Here is a 19,711-nt window from a genome sequence, read left to right as displayed (position 1 = left end):
AACCAAGCTTGGTTTGGTCACGAGGGAGGTCAGGGGAGTGTCTGGTACGAATATGGTGTGGTTTGGTGTAGGTCAGAGTTCGACTCGAATCTTCAAATGAAGATTCGAGAAACTAGGGACTGATTCGAGGCACAAGGATAGCAGATCCATGTTCAGGGCAGTGAGGTGGTCCTAGGGTGTTAAGGAGGTGGTCACCGGCGTCCATGCCGCCGGGTTCAAGTGAAAGGGAAAAGGGGGCGGCGTTAGGGTTTCATAGGGTTCAGGGTTTGGTGAAGAAGACGAGTGAAGGGGGGTTTGGATAGGGGGCGTGGGGTATGATAGAGGGCTTATATACGGAAGGGGAAGATAAATCGGAGCCGTTAGATCAAGTGATCTGAACGGCTTGGATCTATTGGTGATGGACGAGACGGGGTCGTTTGGGTTTAAGTGAGGGGTTGGGTTGAACCGGCTAAACAGGTCGGGTTACGGGTGCGGATGTGGACCATTGGATGAGTGTGATTGAACGGCTCAGATCATACGCCTTATGCGGCGTCGTTTCGGGATGTGCCTGGGCAGGCCTGGCTTGGACTGGGTCTTGCATTGGCTTTGGGCCTCATTTTGGGGCCCAATCCGATTTCTTCATTTTTTTTTTGTGATTTTAAAATACAATTAAATTAAAATGAATTTAAAACACCCATTAATCAACACCTAAACAATTATCACACACCTACTAAAATTTTAAAAATGGTTAAATCACAGCCTAGAATAAAAGCTGCATATTTTTGTGAATTTTCTTTTAAAGACCGAATTACGGCCCGATTACACACGGCATACTTATTTTGCATTTTTGTTTAATAAGATTCAATGAAAAATGGATAGAAACACAAAGGGCTAACAACACATGTTATGTAAAGTCGAAGATTTGTACAGCGCGGTCTTTTGTCACTATTTTTTTTTTATTTTTTTGGAGTGATTGTTCGTGAAGCAAAAATCACGTGCTTACACAAGTAACAAGATATTTCTAATGATTAAATTTATTTCTTTATGTACATTTTTCTCTCTATTGGTTGATATTTGCTAGTTTTGGATAAACTTTTATCAACAAACGTTCTCAGTTTTATTTGTTTGAGTACTTTAATTAAGAATATTAGAGTTTATGGCTCTATGCACTAGTTATTATTCAAACCAAATAAATTGAAGTCACCGAACTAAATTATAAACCAAAATCGAAAGGAGAAAAATCAAACCATATGAATTTAATTAGGTACAATATTAGTATAACATTTTAAGAAATCAAATACGGAAAATACCGAACCGAAATGTCGAAATACCATACCGACCGACGAACACCCCTAGAAACATATTTAATAATAATTTATATAGACGATTGTAACTTCTTTTTGGGATTGTTGCTCATACCAACGGATAGAGCTTGTGGATTGTCGAACGAGTTCAATAGATCCCCTCAAAGATAGGCGTAATCGTTGATACCCCACGAAAGTCCTAATCAATTCTTGATAATAAAATATAGCTCATCATTCTGATTGTAACTATAACCTATGACAAGAACGGCATGACGCCATGGTACTCCATTTGGATAACGAAGTACATCTTCATCCTGCCGAGGGGAATAAACACCTTGAAACAAAAGTAGATTAAATTGAACAGGTTCTTTGAGAAAATATACTAGACTTGAATCAAGCCTTCATTTCAAAAATAAATATCCTAAATACATGTTTTTTAATACATACAAAATTTCTGAACATTACTGACTGGTTAAGCATAGAAAAGTGTACAATGATTTTTCATTTATAATCAATTTTCAGATGATATGAAAGTCATGAACCCTAAAAAATATATGGCATCGCATTAGGGCGAGACAACATACTTTGATCATTTCAAGTCTTCTAAAGAAAAATAATTCTTCCAAGAGTAAAATTTCCATTCCACATGAACAAGAATCATATATAATATTTTGTAAACATAAACTGATTAATACAACAACTATGTTATTGGATTATTAAGTCAACCTATGAATTTGATAACTAAAGTGCGAAGGGAAAATAAATCAAGTACTCACATCACAATCACAATGAATAAAGTACAAGAAAAGTTTACTTTTAATTCCACTAAAAATTTATAGGGAGTACAATATTTGATGAAGCTATGATACACATATATTCCCGTTGTAAGAGGTTGGCGACATAAATGATTTAGGACATCAAACCGCTCGATAAAAGTACTCCTCTCACAAGAGAGCTTGGTCCACCACAAAGCACGTGAATTATAACATACATAAATACATTTTTAAATTATTATTTTGAAAAGAAAATCTGTAACGAACATACTCGTAAATTGAGGCATCGACACAAAAGATTGCAGTCATTTAGATATGGATATTCTTCCTCTGTGTGTGCAGGCCCCTCCCAATAACGTATCCATAACCAAGGGCGAATTTACCTTGTTGGAAGCGGTGTCGCTGGAAATTTTCTTAAAATATATAATGCAAAATAAAACAATGAATAAAGTAAATAAAATGACACAGCTTTTTGCAAATTCCATCTTGGCTCGCTGGTTAGGCTCTTGATATCTGTAACAGAGTTCGACGGTTCGAACCTTTGCATCGTTTTCTCTGAAAGTAATAAACAGTATAAAATCGGTATTCGATTATTACAAACCATAATTTTGACAATTTTATTCATTGCATTTTACTGAAAGACTTGGCTTGTTGCTTAGTTTTATTCGTAAGTTGTTCTGGTCTTTCGAGTTGGATTTTTTTTTAAAACATGCGTTATTATTTTTATGAAATTTGATGGAATTATTTAGAGGTCACCTGATTGATGTTAATTTGTATTTTAGATTAATTTCATAATGAACAGATTTCCTCTAGAGCACTGAATTTTGTTATCCAAGTTATCTTAAATTCATCTAACATGAGGAAAGGGCCAATGATTCGTAATAACGTCCATAAACATGTCGAGAAGAGTTGTAGCATACTCGTAATTTTTTTGATATAATATGACGTCGCTAATGTGTTTACTCTTTGTTTCTTTTTTATACATATCAACACCGCTTACAAAAAATTCTGCGTACGCCCCTGTCCATAACCAAATGAAGAGCAGAGCCCACCAGGATGGATTGGGAAACAATGAACCATTTCTGACTTTGATTGATCAGGTGCAATCGCATTAGGATCCTCCACTACGACGAGAGCACCAACTATGGCGCTAAGAGTGAAGGCAATGGAAGAGTCAGTTACAATAAAAAAAAACACAAGATAAGAATTTGGGAGTTACTTTCAATGATGTGCATGAGATACATTATATTCTTTTTATGAAAATTGATAAAAGAAGACCTCAGAAGAATGTAGTTCAGTAGTTCCAGTACTACCAAGGGATTTACGGAGGTATAACATATGATATGCAACATTAATTAAGTACGAGAATGGAAAGCCAAAGAGTATGAAAAAGTTATTAAAATCAGAAGACTAGATACTTACCTAGGTCTAACCGATGGCCGACAGGGGTCATGATCGTACTATCGGTGAAGTGTAATCTAGCCTACAAGATCAAGTGAACAAAAAATATAAAATTAAACATTTAAACTTAACTTTGCAATTTCAAAAAGTCTTACCCCATTAGAGGTAAGCGCTCCATAGTCCTCTACTCCCAATTTATCATTTGTGTCCGTATGTATATCATCTATCTCCATATAATCCATTTTGTCTTGATTCTGCTGCAAATAATAATAATAATAATAATAATAATAATAATAATAATAATAATAATAATAATAAATATTAAAACTGGAATAAGATGCTCGTTTCATCAGCAACCATCATTCAATCAGAAAGAGACATAACAAATCAAGACTTTCATGCACAAATGATATGATATACATCCATTATTAGATCAAACACACAATCTAGTTTAGTTAAAAGATTGAATCCTATGTTAAATTAGCAGGGTGTTGCTCGTGCAATGCACGGTCCAAAATGAGTAAGAATGAAATTAGGTAATTCACTACACACTAGCCATGCACAATTTCATAATGCGGGAGCTTTATTGTCATATATTTTAGATGATTTGATGAGCTACCAACGTTTTTCATCTGGAATGGCCGAGTTTTTTCTCTAAAAGGAAAACTTTTGAAGTTTTTTTTGGAGCGCGAAGGAGCATGTGTTTTCAATTCACTAATCTTTGTGATTACATTTTATTACAACAATTATGTTTTTGATATATAATTTTTACTTATAGTTCAAAAGTTCAATAATTGTATCAAATATAAAATATTCATTTATATCTTTAAATAGTTCAATTACCTTAAATAATGATTTGTTCTTCAAGTTAATATTTTCTCTAATATTTTAATAATATAATATTTAATTACTTCTTATTTGAATTGTATGTTTATTATGTTTAAATATAGATAAATTATACACGTTCAGACGCTGAAAAATAAAAACTCTTAATCATTCAGTATTCAGATCTAGATACCTCATCTTAATATTTAGATACACATTTAAATATAGACATCTTAATCTAAAATAAACATACGAGGCCTAAGCCTCAAGCCTAAGCCTCACTGTTTCCCCCTTTAAGCATTTCATAATCACGACTTAACTGAACTTGTGCCCCATAAACATCATTGACTCCTCCCAAATTTGAGCGACATCTTTGAAACTCGGAGATACGGGATAAATAATATAATAGCTTAAACATTTCATAAAGTGCATTAATGAAAGCATTAAGTATTTAAATGCAAACATAAGAAGACTCAGTCATGAGGCTCAAAGATAGTAAGCGTAACACTATTTAATACTTACTGAGTTTAATCCGTAATGATATTGTCGCTCTATCGGCATATTGTTATTGGTCGAACATATAGCGAATTCCTCCCGGATGGATTGAAAAACAGTTAGTCATCTCCCGCTTGGAGAGATCAAGTACAATCCTCTAAGGATCCTTCACTATCCCCAAAGCACTAAGTGATGCGCTAAGGGCGAACACAACACACAATTTTATTACATTTACAAAAAATTCACAAGAAATTTGGGATTCACTTTCAAGGAATTGATTAAAAAAACATGGGAATAAGGTAGAGTGCAATAGTTTCAGCAATACAACTACTAAACCCACGAAATTTAATCATTTTTTAAAAGCTTAATTAACTTCATATGATATTATTGTTTATATTGGTAACGGTTAACTAAAGTAATAAAATATTAGCCATGTGTTTGTAATATATTACCTTAGATGTTATTGTAAAATACTTTATTTACTACTATGAAGATTTGAGTAATTTCATTCAAAGTTCTAAAATATTTTTAATGTTAAAATAGGCAATGTTTCTTTCTTTCCCGTTTATTTTTTTTTTTGTACTTTTTTTCCAAATTCAATATTATCTAAGAAAAAATAAAATCATAAAATCCACTGCTAAGACTAAGCAAAGAATTTACTGGCGTTCCTCTCGAGCTGCTCCTGTTTAGTTATGCAATTTAATAAAATATTATATATTCCGTTATGAACTTCTCAAACAACACAATTGTAAATAGGAATGGTGAACTAATCGTTCATTAATGGAAACTAAGTACATGGATGTCACGTCCCAAATTACCCCTAGACGTGACTGACACCCAGCTAACACTACCTGCCGGGCGAACCATACTTTCTTACCTTAGCCATTAATTTGCAGCATTTGATTAATTAAATGGGTACCCAAATAATCTGATAACTATTATGAACAATTAATATCTCAAAATATTAGATTAAAACTCTAGCCCAAATCCCACACTAGACCATGGAGCATCTAAGAGAATTACAAAAGACCTCATATGAATAAATAATAAAAGACTCTTTGGGCAGCCTCCACGAACAATGCGGCGGCTCACCTCAATAACTGAATCAACTCTAGCGAACTCGTCGGCTACTAGCTTCGTCTTCACCAATAGTATCTGCATGGACATGCATGTAAGGAGTGAGTTATACGTAAATATAACCCAGTAAGATCATCGACCTGCCACTCTGAATACCCCTGGAACAAGTGTTAGAAAATACAAACACACAATGAGCACACAAATAATATGCACAAAAATTCTTTTATCATATAATTACTCTATAAGGTCCAAATAATTATTCAACAACAATACTACATATATCTCAACACAATCTACACTATGGACTTGTCATTAACGGCAGTGTAGGAAATTAACCAAGCACCCCAACGAGTCCACGATAGCATACACAATGCCCCAAATCTATCTCGACGGCATACACAATGCCCCAAATATATAGCGGTGGCACACACAATGCCCCAAATATATATATAGCGGCGGCACACACAATGCCCCAAATATATATATAGCGGCATACACAATGCCCCAAATCTATCACGGCGGCATACACAATGCCCCAAATATATAGCCGCGACATACACAATGCTCCAAATATATTACGGCAACGAAGAAATAATTTCTAACGCTCCAACGCCATAGCACAAGGCTACGCCACATCACACCTACACTACAAATCACTTATTAAATTATTTTAGCTTTTTACAAAATAATATATTTTTGCGGCTGGTCAAAGACCACTGATTCTACCAATCACACGCTCGTTCCAACACATGGACCAGACAGGAAAAAAAAACATAATTCCAAAACGAATTTTAGAAAAGCAAGCATCAAAGCTTAAAGTCTCACTTACCTCACTAATGGGAAGTTCCCCAATCTTGCAATGCCTAGAACACCAACCAAACGGCCTCCAATGACTTCAATCTATTCAAAATATTGAATAACACGTCCTAATTAGTCTAGGTGAATAATTTTCATAATCTTAGAACAAGTCAAAATCAAAGTCTAACCCCGATCCAATTACTAAAAATCTGTACAAATTAGCAAACGCAGAACATGAATGTCGTAGCAATGCAACTGTAGAATGCATTACAATGCCTTGATTTACCCAATCTCATTATAAACCATTCTAATCATTGAATCATCATTACTTTATCTATAAATTATGGGCTAATCATTAATTAATCGCTGAAAGTCCAATTTGGTGCCGTAAAAATCTAGACTTTGTAGTAGTAGAAGTCAGTAATTCTTTTCCCCAAAAACTATACAACAAAACATATCCTTAATCCCTTAATTATTACTTAACAAAATTCTATTCAAAATCCTTACCAAAATCACTACACATACCTGAAGCCTACAAGTTTATTCCCTTCCTTGGCTTCGTCAGTAGTGACACCACAATAGCGCTACGCAACAACAATAACAACAACAATAACCCAGTATAATCCCACTTAGTGGGGTCTGGGGAGGGTAGTGTGTACGCAAACCTTACCCCTACCCTGGGGTAGAGAGGCTGTTTCCAAATAGACCTCCGGCATCCTTCCCTCCAAGAACTTCCCACCTTGCTCTTGGGGAGACTCGAACTCACAACCTCTTGGTTGGAAGTGGAGGTTGCTTACCATCAGACCACAATAGCGCTACGCCCACCAGAAAATTTACTTGCACACTATTGTATACAATTATAGGAGTAGTAAATTTCCTCAACTAGCTTAATATTTCACTCAATAACTATAAATAAAAATTAATTCTCTAGTTTCACAATTAATAAATATTTTAAAAAAAATATTTTGGATTATTACAATGGAATTAGAAAATAAGAAGATAGACATTATCATAACAAGGATAGTAAGAAATAAATGAGGGATAGAGAGTTCAAATTGCAGTTGTTGATTGGATTTTTATTAGGTGAATTCGGCAGATTGGACTAATCAATTTTGTAAATAGTCAGCATGTCATAAGTTGAATGGAATGGATAAACATAAAAAGTAGTACTATCTATGTTTGACCATGTGTTTTATTATTCAATCCCTTATATAATTATAGAAATTACACTGCTGTACAAACCACAAAGATTTGTATTTGAACAATTTAGGACTCGTTTGGTCATAAATTTTGTCAAAATAAATTTGAGTTTTATTTGGCAAATACATGTTTGGCTATAAATTTTGCCTGTATTTTGGTAAAATCCCAAAATATTACTATTACATTTTTCAAAAATTGCCTCATACTTTTGTATTTTATAAAAGAGCTCATCATTTATTATTTTGTAATAATGTTGCTTCATTTTCTCAGTAATCTGATAGTGTATCATGTAGTTCATTATAAAAATGATAATTTTGTACCAAATTTATTTATGTTCGGGACTATAGTTTGCGATAATTTAATGAATGTTATTGATAATGGTACTGTTAGGTATTTGTGATCGTTTTTAGAATTTTTGGATATATGTTTTGAAAACTGATGTCCAAACACATTTTCATGTTCAAACCAAACTCCATATAAATCAGATTTTTTAAAATAAATTTGAAAATTTATGATCAAACGCTAGCTTACACTAAAAATTATATAGTATCAGCTCCTTGTACTTGTAGTGGTAACAACTTTAAAAATAGTTTATTTATTTTTACAGAAAAACACTTATTTTTACCGGATACAACAATAACTTATTTTCCGAATACGTAGCTGCTAAAATCACTTCCGACACTTAAAAAGTGTTTTCACATTTTGGTACTTCTTAAAAGGGGAGAAATTCAAAAATAGTTAGATTTACAAGTAGTCATTCAAAAATAGTTATAATTTTAAAAGTAATTAAAATTTAGCCACTTTTCAGGTAAAGATAAATATGAACGAAAATACTATTCAAAATCCGGAAAATACTCCAGCATAATATACTATAGTTTCAGCATAAGTATACTGAACTACATCATATTATAATGGAGTTCCAGCATAACTATATTGGAACTCCAGCATAATACAGAGTTCCAGTATAATATACCAGTCCAGTATAATATGCTGGAAATTCATACACAAGTGCTCCAATCTCCAGTATATTATGCTGAAACTTTCTGCGTGTTGAAGTTCCAGCATAATATGCCGGAAGTTCATGCACAGGTGCACCGATCTCCAGTATATTATGTTGGACTGGTCCCTATTGCAGCAAAATAGTAATTATTTTTCAATAAATTTATAAATGCGGGTTATTTTTAAATGATAAGTCCGAAATCTGGCTAACGGTGCTATTTTAACACTTAAAAGCTACCAAACGGGCTCTATTCGCTTTTCTGCTAAACGGATCGTCGAAAAAGTTCGGTAATTTTTCTTACTTTTCTCTGCTATTTTTTTTTTTGGGTCACTTTTTAGTTGTTTATTTATGTATTTTCAATTTCTCAACATACTCAGTTCAGTAATGGTCAATTTATCAGATTAAATACGTGAAATTCGTTTTATGTGTGATATTTTATATCATGGGTAATTTTGTGTAATTTTTCTTTTTGTGAAGGTGGGGGGAATTCATTAGGGGAAGTTGAATGGTCAAAATACTGGTGAAATGTTAGCTTATAAAATCATCAAGAAAACATTAAGATGGAACTATATTTTGTTAGCAAGTCGATCCTTTTCTGTTGTGACGAGTGAAGCAGACAACATTTTGTCCCTAATTAATATGAGGTAACTTTTATTAATTAAAGCCTCTTCAATTATTATGTGTTTTTTGGGATATTGGAGAAAATTTTCTGATGTTAAGCTTTCCTCTATGTGTTTTAGTAATTTTGTTGCTGTGGTGTTTGATGAATTACTCATAGCCTAAGGTATTAAAGATTTATTTTGTTCCCGCTAATAGCGGAGCCAGGAATTTTATTAAGGGGTGTCAAAATTTAAAAAAACGAATACATAAATAAGTTAAGGGGATTCAAAATATAGTATATATACGAAGAATTTTTTTTTTACCTATCTAAACAGTGTAATTTTCCGGATTGACACCCCTTGGAGCTATGTGGCTCCGCCGCTGGTTCCTGCACCATTTAATTTGTTTCCTCACCATAAATCTAGATAGTCATGGGTTTGGAGTTTATAGTGACAACCAAGAATAAATCGACGGAACATTTAAATGTAATGCATATACTTGGAGTTTCTCTGTGTTGGAATCATAATGACTGTGAAAAAAATCAAAGAAGCAGTCATGTTAAAATCATGACAACTAACTGTAGAACACTGTGGGAGAGAAATTGTTGATGTTTCCTGATAAAATTAGAAAAAGAGCTGATCTACCAGTGAAGCAAATTAATTGATACTGCGGTTCTTCATTTAGCAGTTATTAGCTCACCCTGCTTTTACTAAACTTTTTTCATGGCTAGATTGAAGTCATTTTCCAAAATAAATCTAAGTATTATGTCCAGAAAAAGGTAGCTGTTTAATGTGTCATTGCATTTTGATCAGAAGATGGGAACCCAGAAACTTTTTTTTACAAATCTTGGGAAGTTTCATGCTATTCTTTCAAATTGAGTCACTTCGGTGCAATGGTTTTTCTGCAGTTACTTTAAGTCAAGTGTTTTGGAAAAATTCTGTGTTCTTTAAAGCTACTGTGCATGGTTTTCACTTTTAGCTTTTCTTTTGATTAGTTTACTGGCATCAAGTGAATTTTGACAAGCAACTTTTCTTTTTTCACCTTTTCTTGATAGTAAAGTAACTACTGCCTTGCAGCAATGACATTGAAGGGGGAGCATTCCAATTGCGAAGACAAATGAGAAGGGATTCATTATGTAATTCTTTGTTTAATCAAGATCATAGGGTGATTAGAACGAGTATCGGATCTTTTTCTTTGTCAAATTGTTATTACAGCAGCCATGGATATTTAAAAGACGTCAAAGACAAGGTATTCTATTTTTTGTCTCTGTGGATCTTTGATGTCATTTCATGTAGTGTGCTTTCCTGTTTTGATCTTTAATATTGGTGACCCTAACTTGTGCAAGGGTTAGACATATGCTAACTTCGTGGATCATCAGCTCTAAGTTCTTTGATTTCTCTCTCTATGATGTTGGAGCCATCTAATATATTGTTTAGTCCTTAGGATCTGTCCCTGAAGTTGTCAAGATAGTAGAAGTTGGCCCAAGAGATGGTCTACAAAATGAGAAGACGATAGTACCTACAGAAGTGAAGGTGGAGCTTATTAAATTACTTGTTTCTAGTGGACTGCCAGTTGTTGAGGCTACTAGTTTTGTGTCTCCAAAGTGGGTACCACAGGTATACAAAATTTTGCTTGTCCTAGGGGATCTTATCTTTATGTATCTTGCATTTGTCATCCTTATATATACTTGACTTACATAATGTGCTTTTTGTTGCTAATTTGTCCTCACCAACTGTGTGAAACGACAAGAACTTTCCTCAGTTCAGTCATTTGACTGTTAATTTTTCATCTTAAAGCATGAGAACAGGGGTTTTCTTATGGTCGTTAGTTACTCACTAGCTAGGACCATTACTAAGGCCCTTAAAGGTTGTTTCTTTTGTACTTTGTTTATTTTGCAAAGATCCACATGACCATGACAGGCATTGTTTAATGCTCTTTGAGTGCTTTTGTAATTCATTTTGGATTTTTGAGGAGAAATCATGTGGTTCCTCAAAGATCTGGTTCCCTAAGGTAGAGATATTAGGAAAGGTTTCCCGTTTCAAGGTTCAAGTGCTCGATTAACTTTTTGCTTTCCAATAACAATGTTACAAAATGTCAAATGGTCAAATGAGTAGTGTATGTGTGGAAATGGTTTGGAACAAGGTTGAATGCTTACGCTGATAAATTGTTTGTATGTTGCATTTTAATCAAGTTCATACTTCTATATCATGAACGGTGTTCATTCTGCTTGATATCTGCAAGTCATGTCAATTTCACTAAAAGTTCAAACTCAAAATTGTACTCTCTCTCTCTACTCACATCTTCTCCCGTTTATGATGTCCCCCTTCTCTTGCGTAATGTGTTCTTTTCTATGTGTATAAATTCTTTGAGGTTCATCAACCAAATTTCTGATTTTGGCATGCACTTTACATTGTTTTAGTCATGATTTAGTTTTAGTCGTGTTAGTAGGTTTGTTATGTCTAATGTTCATTAGGAGTCTTTTGCCTTGTCAGAGCCTTATGTTAGCACCCAGAGAGTGCAATGAAAAAGTAGTACGACCCCAACAATATGCATCTCAGTACACTAGCAATATGTGAAAAGAACTAATGAAATTAACCATTCTATCTACTTCTTGTACATTTTCATTTTTACCCCAATAGGTTAAGAGAGCTAAACATCATGCTTTAAGTTACAACCTTTTTCCTTTTTGCCTATGAAGTATCTTTTGTTTCTCTCCTTCCACTTAGTCTACCATATAGCCATTGGTATATTATTCGACAATTTTTTGTCACCTTTTTAGTTCCTCCTCTATTCCAACAAAGTAACACATCTTTATAATTTTCTGGCTTGCACCATTTAACTTCAAGCAAATTCAAAAACTTGTAATCTGATTTGTGATTCTACAGTGGATGAATAAGTGCTTCGCGTCTTCATAATCTTCTTCATTCTTTACGAGCCTACAATCTTCAGCTTCCATCTCCATTTTAGCTATAAGAGTTATAAGCCTTTGTGTTAATTTGTTGAGATTAATGGAAACACTTCCTGATGACTTAATCTTGTGATAGGCTTGTTAATGATTCTTTTAATTTATGTGCATGAATGTGCTTTTGTGTAGCCGTTCATGAACTGTATTTTTGCAGCTTATCCCTCAATCACTATCTGTAGAATCAAGGTTTAAGCTACCAAAATGACGTAGTTATTATTTAGAGAGTTGATGATATTGATTCTTTGAAATATTTACCAAAACCAAATTGCAGCTAGCTGATGCAAAGGATGTAATTGAAGCAGTTAAGAGTCTTACAGGGGTCCGCTTACCTGTTTTGACACCGAATCTTAAAGTAAGCTGATAGAAATGCAAAGAGTGAGACTCTCCTTTATATGTCTTGTTGAATATGTATTCATTTTCATGCTCGCACTGGAACCTGGATAATGGGGATCGCTCATAATTGTCATCGGTCCTATTTCAGGGTTTTGAAGCAGCTGTTGCAGCTGGAGCCAAGGAAGTGGCAATCTTTGCCGCAGCATCCGAGTCCTTTTCTAGGTCTAACATAAATTGCAGCATTGAAGACAGTCTTGCTCGTTATCGTGATGTTGCTCTTGCAGCCAAAAACCATTCCATCCCCATTCGTGGGTATGAGTTCTAGCATATCTACATATTCTAGGAATTAGGTCTAACGTTTCCAATTTTACCGAATCAACATTTGTGGCAAATTTGTGATTTTGTCTTTTCCTGATTATTAAACTCTACCTACATCTATGAGCTCAAATTATTCCTTTCTCAGTGGTTAGATTTCAACGTTCCAAAAAAATTGGTTTCTGGTATTGGATATATCTTCAAATCAAGGTAACTCTTGTATTTCAAGTTCCAAATGAGCACTAGTCATAAATTTGTTAGAATAACTGGTAGTAATGGGTAGGAATATGTTCGTTGGTTGTATGAGAGTTTATCTGGAGAACTAAAGTTGTATCTATTTAACTGAAAAAGTGGCTATCATTATTTTCTATCAGGTATATATCATGTGTTGTTGGCTGTCCCGTAGAAGGAGCAGTGTCTCCATCAAAAGTTGCATATGTGGCTAAAGAACTGGTAGATATGGGTTGCTTTGAAATTTCTCTTGGTGATACAATTGGAGTTGGTACTCCAGGTAATTCTAAATCTTCGCTGCTTTCACATTTTGCCATTTTGTACCTTTGATCTGCCAGAAGAATCTGTATCTTGTGCCTGTGGTAAAATTCTAGTACGTGCCAGCAAATTACATTGCTTGTTAGTAATTCTGATTCTTATTTGAAGAAGAATTTTATTTGCATTTCACTTCTTTGTTTGAGAAGATAGTGCTGGATTACTTTCAGCTACACGCTACTGAGCCAACATAGACAGCTAAAAGATATATTTGCTTTATTTAGAGAGTGCAGTGTTACTATGTTATTAGTTAATTAGTAACACATTTTAGCAGAATTAGATTGCTCTGTAGAATTGCTGGATTTTAGATTCAATTTCCAGTGATAGATAGTGATGACATCTTACGCTTTATGCTGGAATGTATTAAGTTATGTTTCAATGTGGTCTTCTCTGGCTTTAAGAGAATAAAAATATTTTTTTTAAAAAACTTTCAGGATAGTGCCAAGTAGTTTTTAATGCAATGTTACCTTGCTGGAGCCAAAAGCCTGGGATTTAAGTGGAGTGGAGAAAGGTAGAGGGGTGGGCCATTATTCACCGAGTTTCGAACCGTGTGCCACGGGCCCTCAGGGATTTCTTGGTTATGAAAAAAGGTTTTTAACGCGGTGCTTTCTAGGAAACAGAAAGAAGTTAGTGTATAATCCTTAAAATAATTGATATGATATCATCTATCAAGTGTTAACTGTTAAATGCTTGTACTGGTCATGATAACCTTGATAAAGGCATGATAGGAAAGACAATGGTGTTCACCTTCTGTGAAGTCTACGCACGATAGGCACGATGCGATATCTCGATTGCTTAATAAGGAGATGAAATGGCTGTGAAGTCAATGCAGAATCCATATGAAAGTATTGGCTCTATGAATCTGTTTTTCAACTAAATTGTCTATGCCGGAACTACTAACATAAGTGCAATGAATGTTCATCAAATGGTTTTCCTTAAAATTAAAAGAAGACATTTACTATTTGTCAATCTTTTCTTGGGTTTTATGTGAAATTGATTTGATTGTCAAAAACGTCATTCCTTGCTTCAGCAAACCATCTTTTATTTGTTACATCTTCCCATATTTTCTGTCTCCAACTCTCCATTTTTTAGGTACTGTTATTCCAATGCTTGACGCTGTAACCCAAGTTGTCCCAGTAGAGAGGCTTGCTGTTCATTTTCATGACACTTATGGACAAGCTCTTTCCAACATTATTGTGTCGTTGCAAGTAAGATCTCCTTTCTCTATTTCTTGTAGTGAGATAAGTTTTTCAGATGTTTTTTCTGGCCGTTTCAATCACATTGTGAGAACATTTGTTTGCTGTATCGTCAATGGCGGAGCCAGGATTTTTATTAAGGGGAGTCAAAATATAAAGAAACAAACTCACCAAGAAGTCAAGGGATGTCATTATATAGTATATATACATATTTTTTTAAAAGTTACCGAGCTAAACAGTGTAATTTTCCGACGAACCTTGGGTCCATGTGGCTCCGCCACTGTGTATCGTTGGTACTGTATCGATCCAAGTTAAAAGGTCTAGGATGTCTTATTTTTTTTTCTTATGCAAGCTGGCTTGTGAAAACAAATTGCAAAAAGATGAATGTAAAATGAAAAATAGTGAAGGTATCTAGTAATCACAGGAACAACTCGGCTAATTGATCTGGCAAGAATGGCCCAAAGAACTTTCTTCACCTTTTTTGATTTCCCCTCTTTTGGAAGGGAAGCTGTGGGGAATTAATTAATTAATTACAGAATCTTCAAGCGTTTTGTTTCATTCGGGAAATAATTTTCTGTACCACTTCAAACATGAGTTAACATTGTATTTTCTTCTGTCATCCTTTTTGGAACGTAATTTTTGTTAAAGAGGTGTTAGGAATAAAAATCCTGATAATAAAGTATCGCATGAAAAGGATGTTAACAACTGCGCGGTCATTCAGTGTGTGGTTCTGAGAGGATAAGGGCAGATAAAAAAGATTATTATGTTAAGTTTGGTAGAAAATGAGTCTCCTGGCTGGATTATATTTAGGATTTGTTAGCTATAGAAAATCCTGTTAATATATTTCTCCCGGAGGACTAGGGATTACAATCTATAGATGAGCTTGTGTAGTGTCATTGTGGCCCGTCTAATATAAATAGGGGAAAGGGAGTCTTTTCCACCATTTTCCTTGGTTCTTCCTTCTGCATCTCCCCGATTCCAAACCCACCTCTTTCCCCCTCTCCAACTTCTCATGAGCAACTTTCCGGACCCCAGATGCTCTGATGTTCCTTCATTCCCTTTCTCTAATCCTCTCTGATCCCAGCTCCAAGTGATAAGGACTTCCAACTCGCTACGAGCGTGGTCATCCTTCAATTAGTTTAGTCGCAAATCTAACCGTACTTGGGATTTTGTATACTTGGTCCTTTTGAAGTCATCCTTAGAACCTGTTAACACGACTCTTAACGCTTTCACGACTGGCTCTCCGGCTTCCTCTGCATCAGCCTCCTTCCCGACCTCGGTTTCGATGTACAACAGGTGGCAGACACCTTTTACGCTACATCTCAAGTAGCTGTGCCACCGAAATGGCGTCTCGCGCTCGACAATTGTGTGTTCATCATTGGGAAGGACATGAATAGGAATTAAATTCCTACTTTAGACTCTTTACACATGATCTAAAATCAAAGAGAACTTTGTAAATGTCATCGTAGCCTTACAGTTTTGTGTGTTGTGCGACACACCCATAAGTAGGACTCTACTAGATGCAACACTATGATTTCTATGACACACCTAAATATTGTGCTCTGGTTCCAAGTTGCACGACCCCAACCATAGGGCAGTGACCGGCACCCCATGAGCCAGATGTCAGTCGAGCTTGGTTCTTAACCTTGTCGTAAATCCGAGCGACCCTACATCGCCATGCATCAGTAATACTAAACATAATCATCCCATAGAAAGGCTCGAGTGATGACATATCTGACTTAAGCCTCGACGAAGCATAGTCTAAATACGATCCCATGCTCACACATCTACCCGTAGTGGGTCCTGAAGCTTCTAAGCAATTTGTTGTACGAACTGTCAATTGAGTATAGCTTGAGTAAAATGAGAAAAATAAACCAACCCGCCACTGTAGTGGGGCTCACAAACAAAGCTCTGTATATTGGTACTCAAAACTCGTTACCGGAGTATTGACTAAACCCGTACACACGAAGGCAAGGGAGTTAGCATAAAATTGCAGAGTTTTAGGACATAAAGTTGATTTGATTAGGGTCTTTGCATGTGCATCTTGTTACCATATCTGGGTCATTCCGCAAATTACCTAATTGTTGGAAGTGGCATAAACTTATTATGTATTCTTAGACACTTTGAACCTTAATGCATAAATATTGCTTTATTACCGAAGTGTTTTTATCTTGATAGATGGGGATCAGCACAGTGGATTCATCTGTATCAGGCCTTGGGGGTTGTCCATATGCTAAAGGTGCCTCGGGTAATGTGGCTACGGAGGATGTCGTTTACATGCTCAATGGACTAGGAGTGAAGACAAATGTGGATATGAGAAAGCTTCTATCGGCTGGAGATTTCATCTGCAAACATTTGGGTCGCCCTTCTGGTTCTAAGGCTGCTATTGCATTGAGTAGAACATCTACTGCTTCAAAGCTGTAAGGGGGACCTCCGATGCCTTTGAATTTGTACACTGCTCCCGCTCTGAGGTGAAAGTCACTTCACACCAACTCATACTGTACCATAATTTTCTTAAACATATCCATGACGATGTGCGTCCTCGTCAGTGGCTGATGTAGTCGCCGGGTTTATCTAAACCCAGTACTTTTGCCGCGGAGCACAAATTTATATGTAAAAATTCATTAAAATTGCTACAAATGGTAGGTCTGAACACATAATTTTAAAAATACTATAGGTTCAATACTAAAAACCTTAAAAGCTGAACCACAGAATCTAAATCCAGCATCCCTTCTGGTCCTAGTGACTGACTGGATTGCTCTTTTGAGAACTGCACGGAGGGTGGTAGACCTGTATAATGCAAACTCATTACTAGTAACAAGTTCATTTACACTGATACCGAGCCTAATAATCCTTGTATTCATGGAATAATCAATTTCTTATCGCCGAGTCTGGATCTCTGTATGACGAGCATTATATACTATAGGGTTAGAGACATTCCAAACTACTTATACTTAATTTAGAGTAAGACTGCGTACAATAGATTCTTATGGTCCGGCCTTTTTTATGAATTATTTTACAAACTTAAGTTTTCTTAGGAAAAAAAAAACTTATTTAAGCATGTTGAAATTGCAATCTCCTAAATAGTTTTAAAAAATATTTTTCAATTTTAAGATTTTCTTTTGTAATATAACATAGGTGATTATATCCATTCTTAAGTTTGTGAAGCACAACTTAAACCGAATGAACTTCATGGTATGGGAATCAAAAGAACTTCATTATTTATAAGGGAAATTAGCAGCTATGTTCATTTATAAGTAGCTCATTACAAAAATTGGTCAATTGATAAAATATTACTAATATTAGCCAAATTAGCTATTTGGCTATTTGTAGCAAAAAAATATCAAATTGCTTTGTTTTGAGTGAGTGTTATTAGAATAGATTGGGCACAACTTAAGGAGCTTGAATATCAGTTTTGGGATGATTTGGTGAAGTTTTGAGGTGGTTTGAATTGAAAATTTGAAGTAAAAGCTGAACATGAAAAAAATGATGTGTATCACATATGTATCATATTTGTATCAATAGTGTATCACATGTATACCTATGTGTGAGATACATGCGTGATACATGTGTCGCATAAGACTTTTTTGAACTCGATTTGATTACGAATTTTGATACAAAACCAGTCCAAATCACCTCCAATCTTCCTCAAATTTTGTATATTGATTTATCTATATATTTTCAATGACCCATTGAAAAAGTTCCTTTTTTGTTTAGATTTTTGGAATATTGTATAGATTTTTGTATTTCATTACCTTATTTGCTACCCCGTCCATGAAATTTCCTTTCCGTCTTGTATGTAATGTTGCTAATCACGCTTAAAAATATGGAAGGGGATTTTTGCATGTGATTCTTTGATAGAAAGAACCCTATTATTTGGTTTTTTAATTTTTATTGGCTAATTTGGTAAGTCTATGACTAATGGCTAGAGGTTGGTAAGTTGAGATTTATTTGTGTAAGTTTTCCTATTTATAACACCAACTATTAGTAACCGAGACGATCTTATTATTTCATCTTTTTGAAATATTTATTTATTTTTCTATACAGAATTTGTTCCGGAAAGACATTAATACATGAAATGGATGAACATTACAGACATTCCAAATCTACTTCACGACTTTCAAATTATTTGACAAATTTATTGTTTCTTAAAATAGTTTGTTTAAGCATAGTCATATCGCAATCTCAAAAATATTTTATAAAATTGTATCTCGCTTTTAAGATTGCCTTCGTTTAACATATGCAATTATATTCATTCTTAAGCGGTTTTGTGAAACGCACTTAGGCGATTTAACAAGCTCTATTGTTAATTACACAAATATTAAACAATCGAGTAGGTGATTCAGAAATAATTAGGCGATTTCAGATTAATAGTAGGACAATTTCAAATGTATCATAGGCGATTATATTTATTTCTAAAGGCGATCAAATTATTTTATTTTACTAATTTGAATTAAATTTACTTATTTCATATATATAACTTAGTTAAGAAAATTTAAAACAACAAAAAGTTGTTCATAAACATTATATCCTGGGAGACTTCATTACATGAAGTTGATGAACTTCATAAACGTTTCAAAAAAAATTCCATCTATTTTCTATTTTTTTCTTCCTCATAAGTCCTTAACATCGGGTAGAAAAATACCTGAAAAATATAAAATCTCCTCAACGAAAAAAAAAGCATTTCGTAAACCTTGATGCTCAAACTTGATGGCTTAAATTGAATTGCTTGGATTGACCTATGCCTTTTCATTTTTATCATCAACTTTTTATCGTGGATGAACAAAAATTAAAAATTATTATAAGAACGGGAAAAGGGTTAAAATTATTTTAAAATTGTAAAATTCCTCTTTATACTAATTTCCTCTCCATACGTATAAAGTGCACATTTTGGTAATTATTTT

At 34.5% G+C, this 19,711-nt stretch overlaps 1 protein-coding gene and 1 long non-coding RNA gene across 4 annotated transcripts; one reads left to right on the top strand and one right to left on the bottom strand.

Annotated features, from left to right (window-relative positions):
• Positions 1 to 5,702: 5,702 nt before the first annotated feature.
• Positions 5,703 to 7,524, bottom strand: LOC138891141 (uncharacterized). The gene is made up of 3 exons (XR_011407464.1): positions 7,178 to 7,524; positions 6,684 to 6,754; positions 5,703 to 5,932 (listed from the first exon to the last, which is right to left on the bottom strand). It is a non-coding gene; the product is annotated as an uncharacterized lncRNA (long non-coding RNA).
• Positions 7,525 to 9,052: 1,528 nt separating this feature from the next.
• On the top strand, positions 9,053 to 17,513 carry LOC104215748 (hydroxymethylglutaryl-CoA lyase, mitochondrial-like). Of its 3 annotated transcripts, XM_009765631.2 has the most exons (9): positions 9,053 to 9,139; positions 9,330 to 9,496; positions 10,529 to 10,700; positions 10,889 to 11,068; positions 12,689 to 12,769; positions 12,899 to 13,062; positions 13,440 to 13,576; positions 14,704 to 14,819; positions 16,986 to 17,513. In XM_009765631.2, the coding sequence occupies exons 2-9, from the start codon at positions 9,378 to 9,380 to the stop codon at positions 17,229 to 17,231; spliced, it is 1,215 nt and encodes a 404-aa protein (XP_009763933.1). In that variant the 5' UTR covers positions 9,053 to 9,139; positions 9,330 to 9,377; the 3' UTR covers positions 17,232 to 17,513. The 3 variants fall into 3 exon arrangements, with proteins under 3 accessions (XP_009763933.1, XP_070001736.1, XP_070001737.1); XM_070145635.1 differs by lacking the exon at positions 9,053 to 9,139 and having other exon boundaries at positions 9,182 to 9,496; XM_070145636.1 differs by lacking the exon at positions 9,053 to 9,139 and having other exon boundaries at positions 9,290 to 9,496; positions 10,507 to 10,700.
• The last annotated feature ends 2,198 nt before the right edge of the window (positions 17,514 to 19,711 follow it).

Source organism: Nicotiana sylvestris, chromosome 5 (assembly GCF_000393655.2).
Source record: "Nicotiana sylvestris chromosome 5, ASM39365v2, whole genome shotgun sequence".
In the NCBI taxonomy this organism is placed as follows: Eukaryota; Viridiplantae; Streptophyta; class Magnoliopsida; order Solanales; family Solanaceae; genus Nicotiana; species Nicotiana sylvestris.
Note: the sequence above shows the minus strand (reverse complement) of the source record. Positions and strands in the feature narration are given on the sequence as shown.

Excerpts from the sequence above, each read along its gene's own strand:
- LOC104215748 (XM_009765631.2), top strand. The coding sequence starts at position 9,378 with ATGTTAGCTTATAAAATCATCAAGAAAACATTAAGATGGAACTATATT. Across the intron at positions 11,069-12,688 it reads CTCCAAAGTGGGTACCACAG|CTAGCTGATGCAAAGGATGT; the intron begins GTATACAAAATT and ends ACCAAATTGCAG. Across the intron at positions 13,577-14,703 it reads AATTGGAGTTGGTACTCCAG|GTACTGTTATTCCAATGCTT; the intron begins GTAATTCTAAAT and ends TCCATTTTTTAG.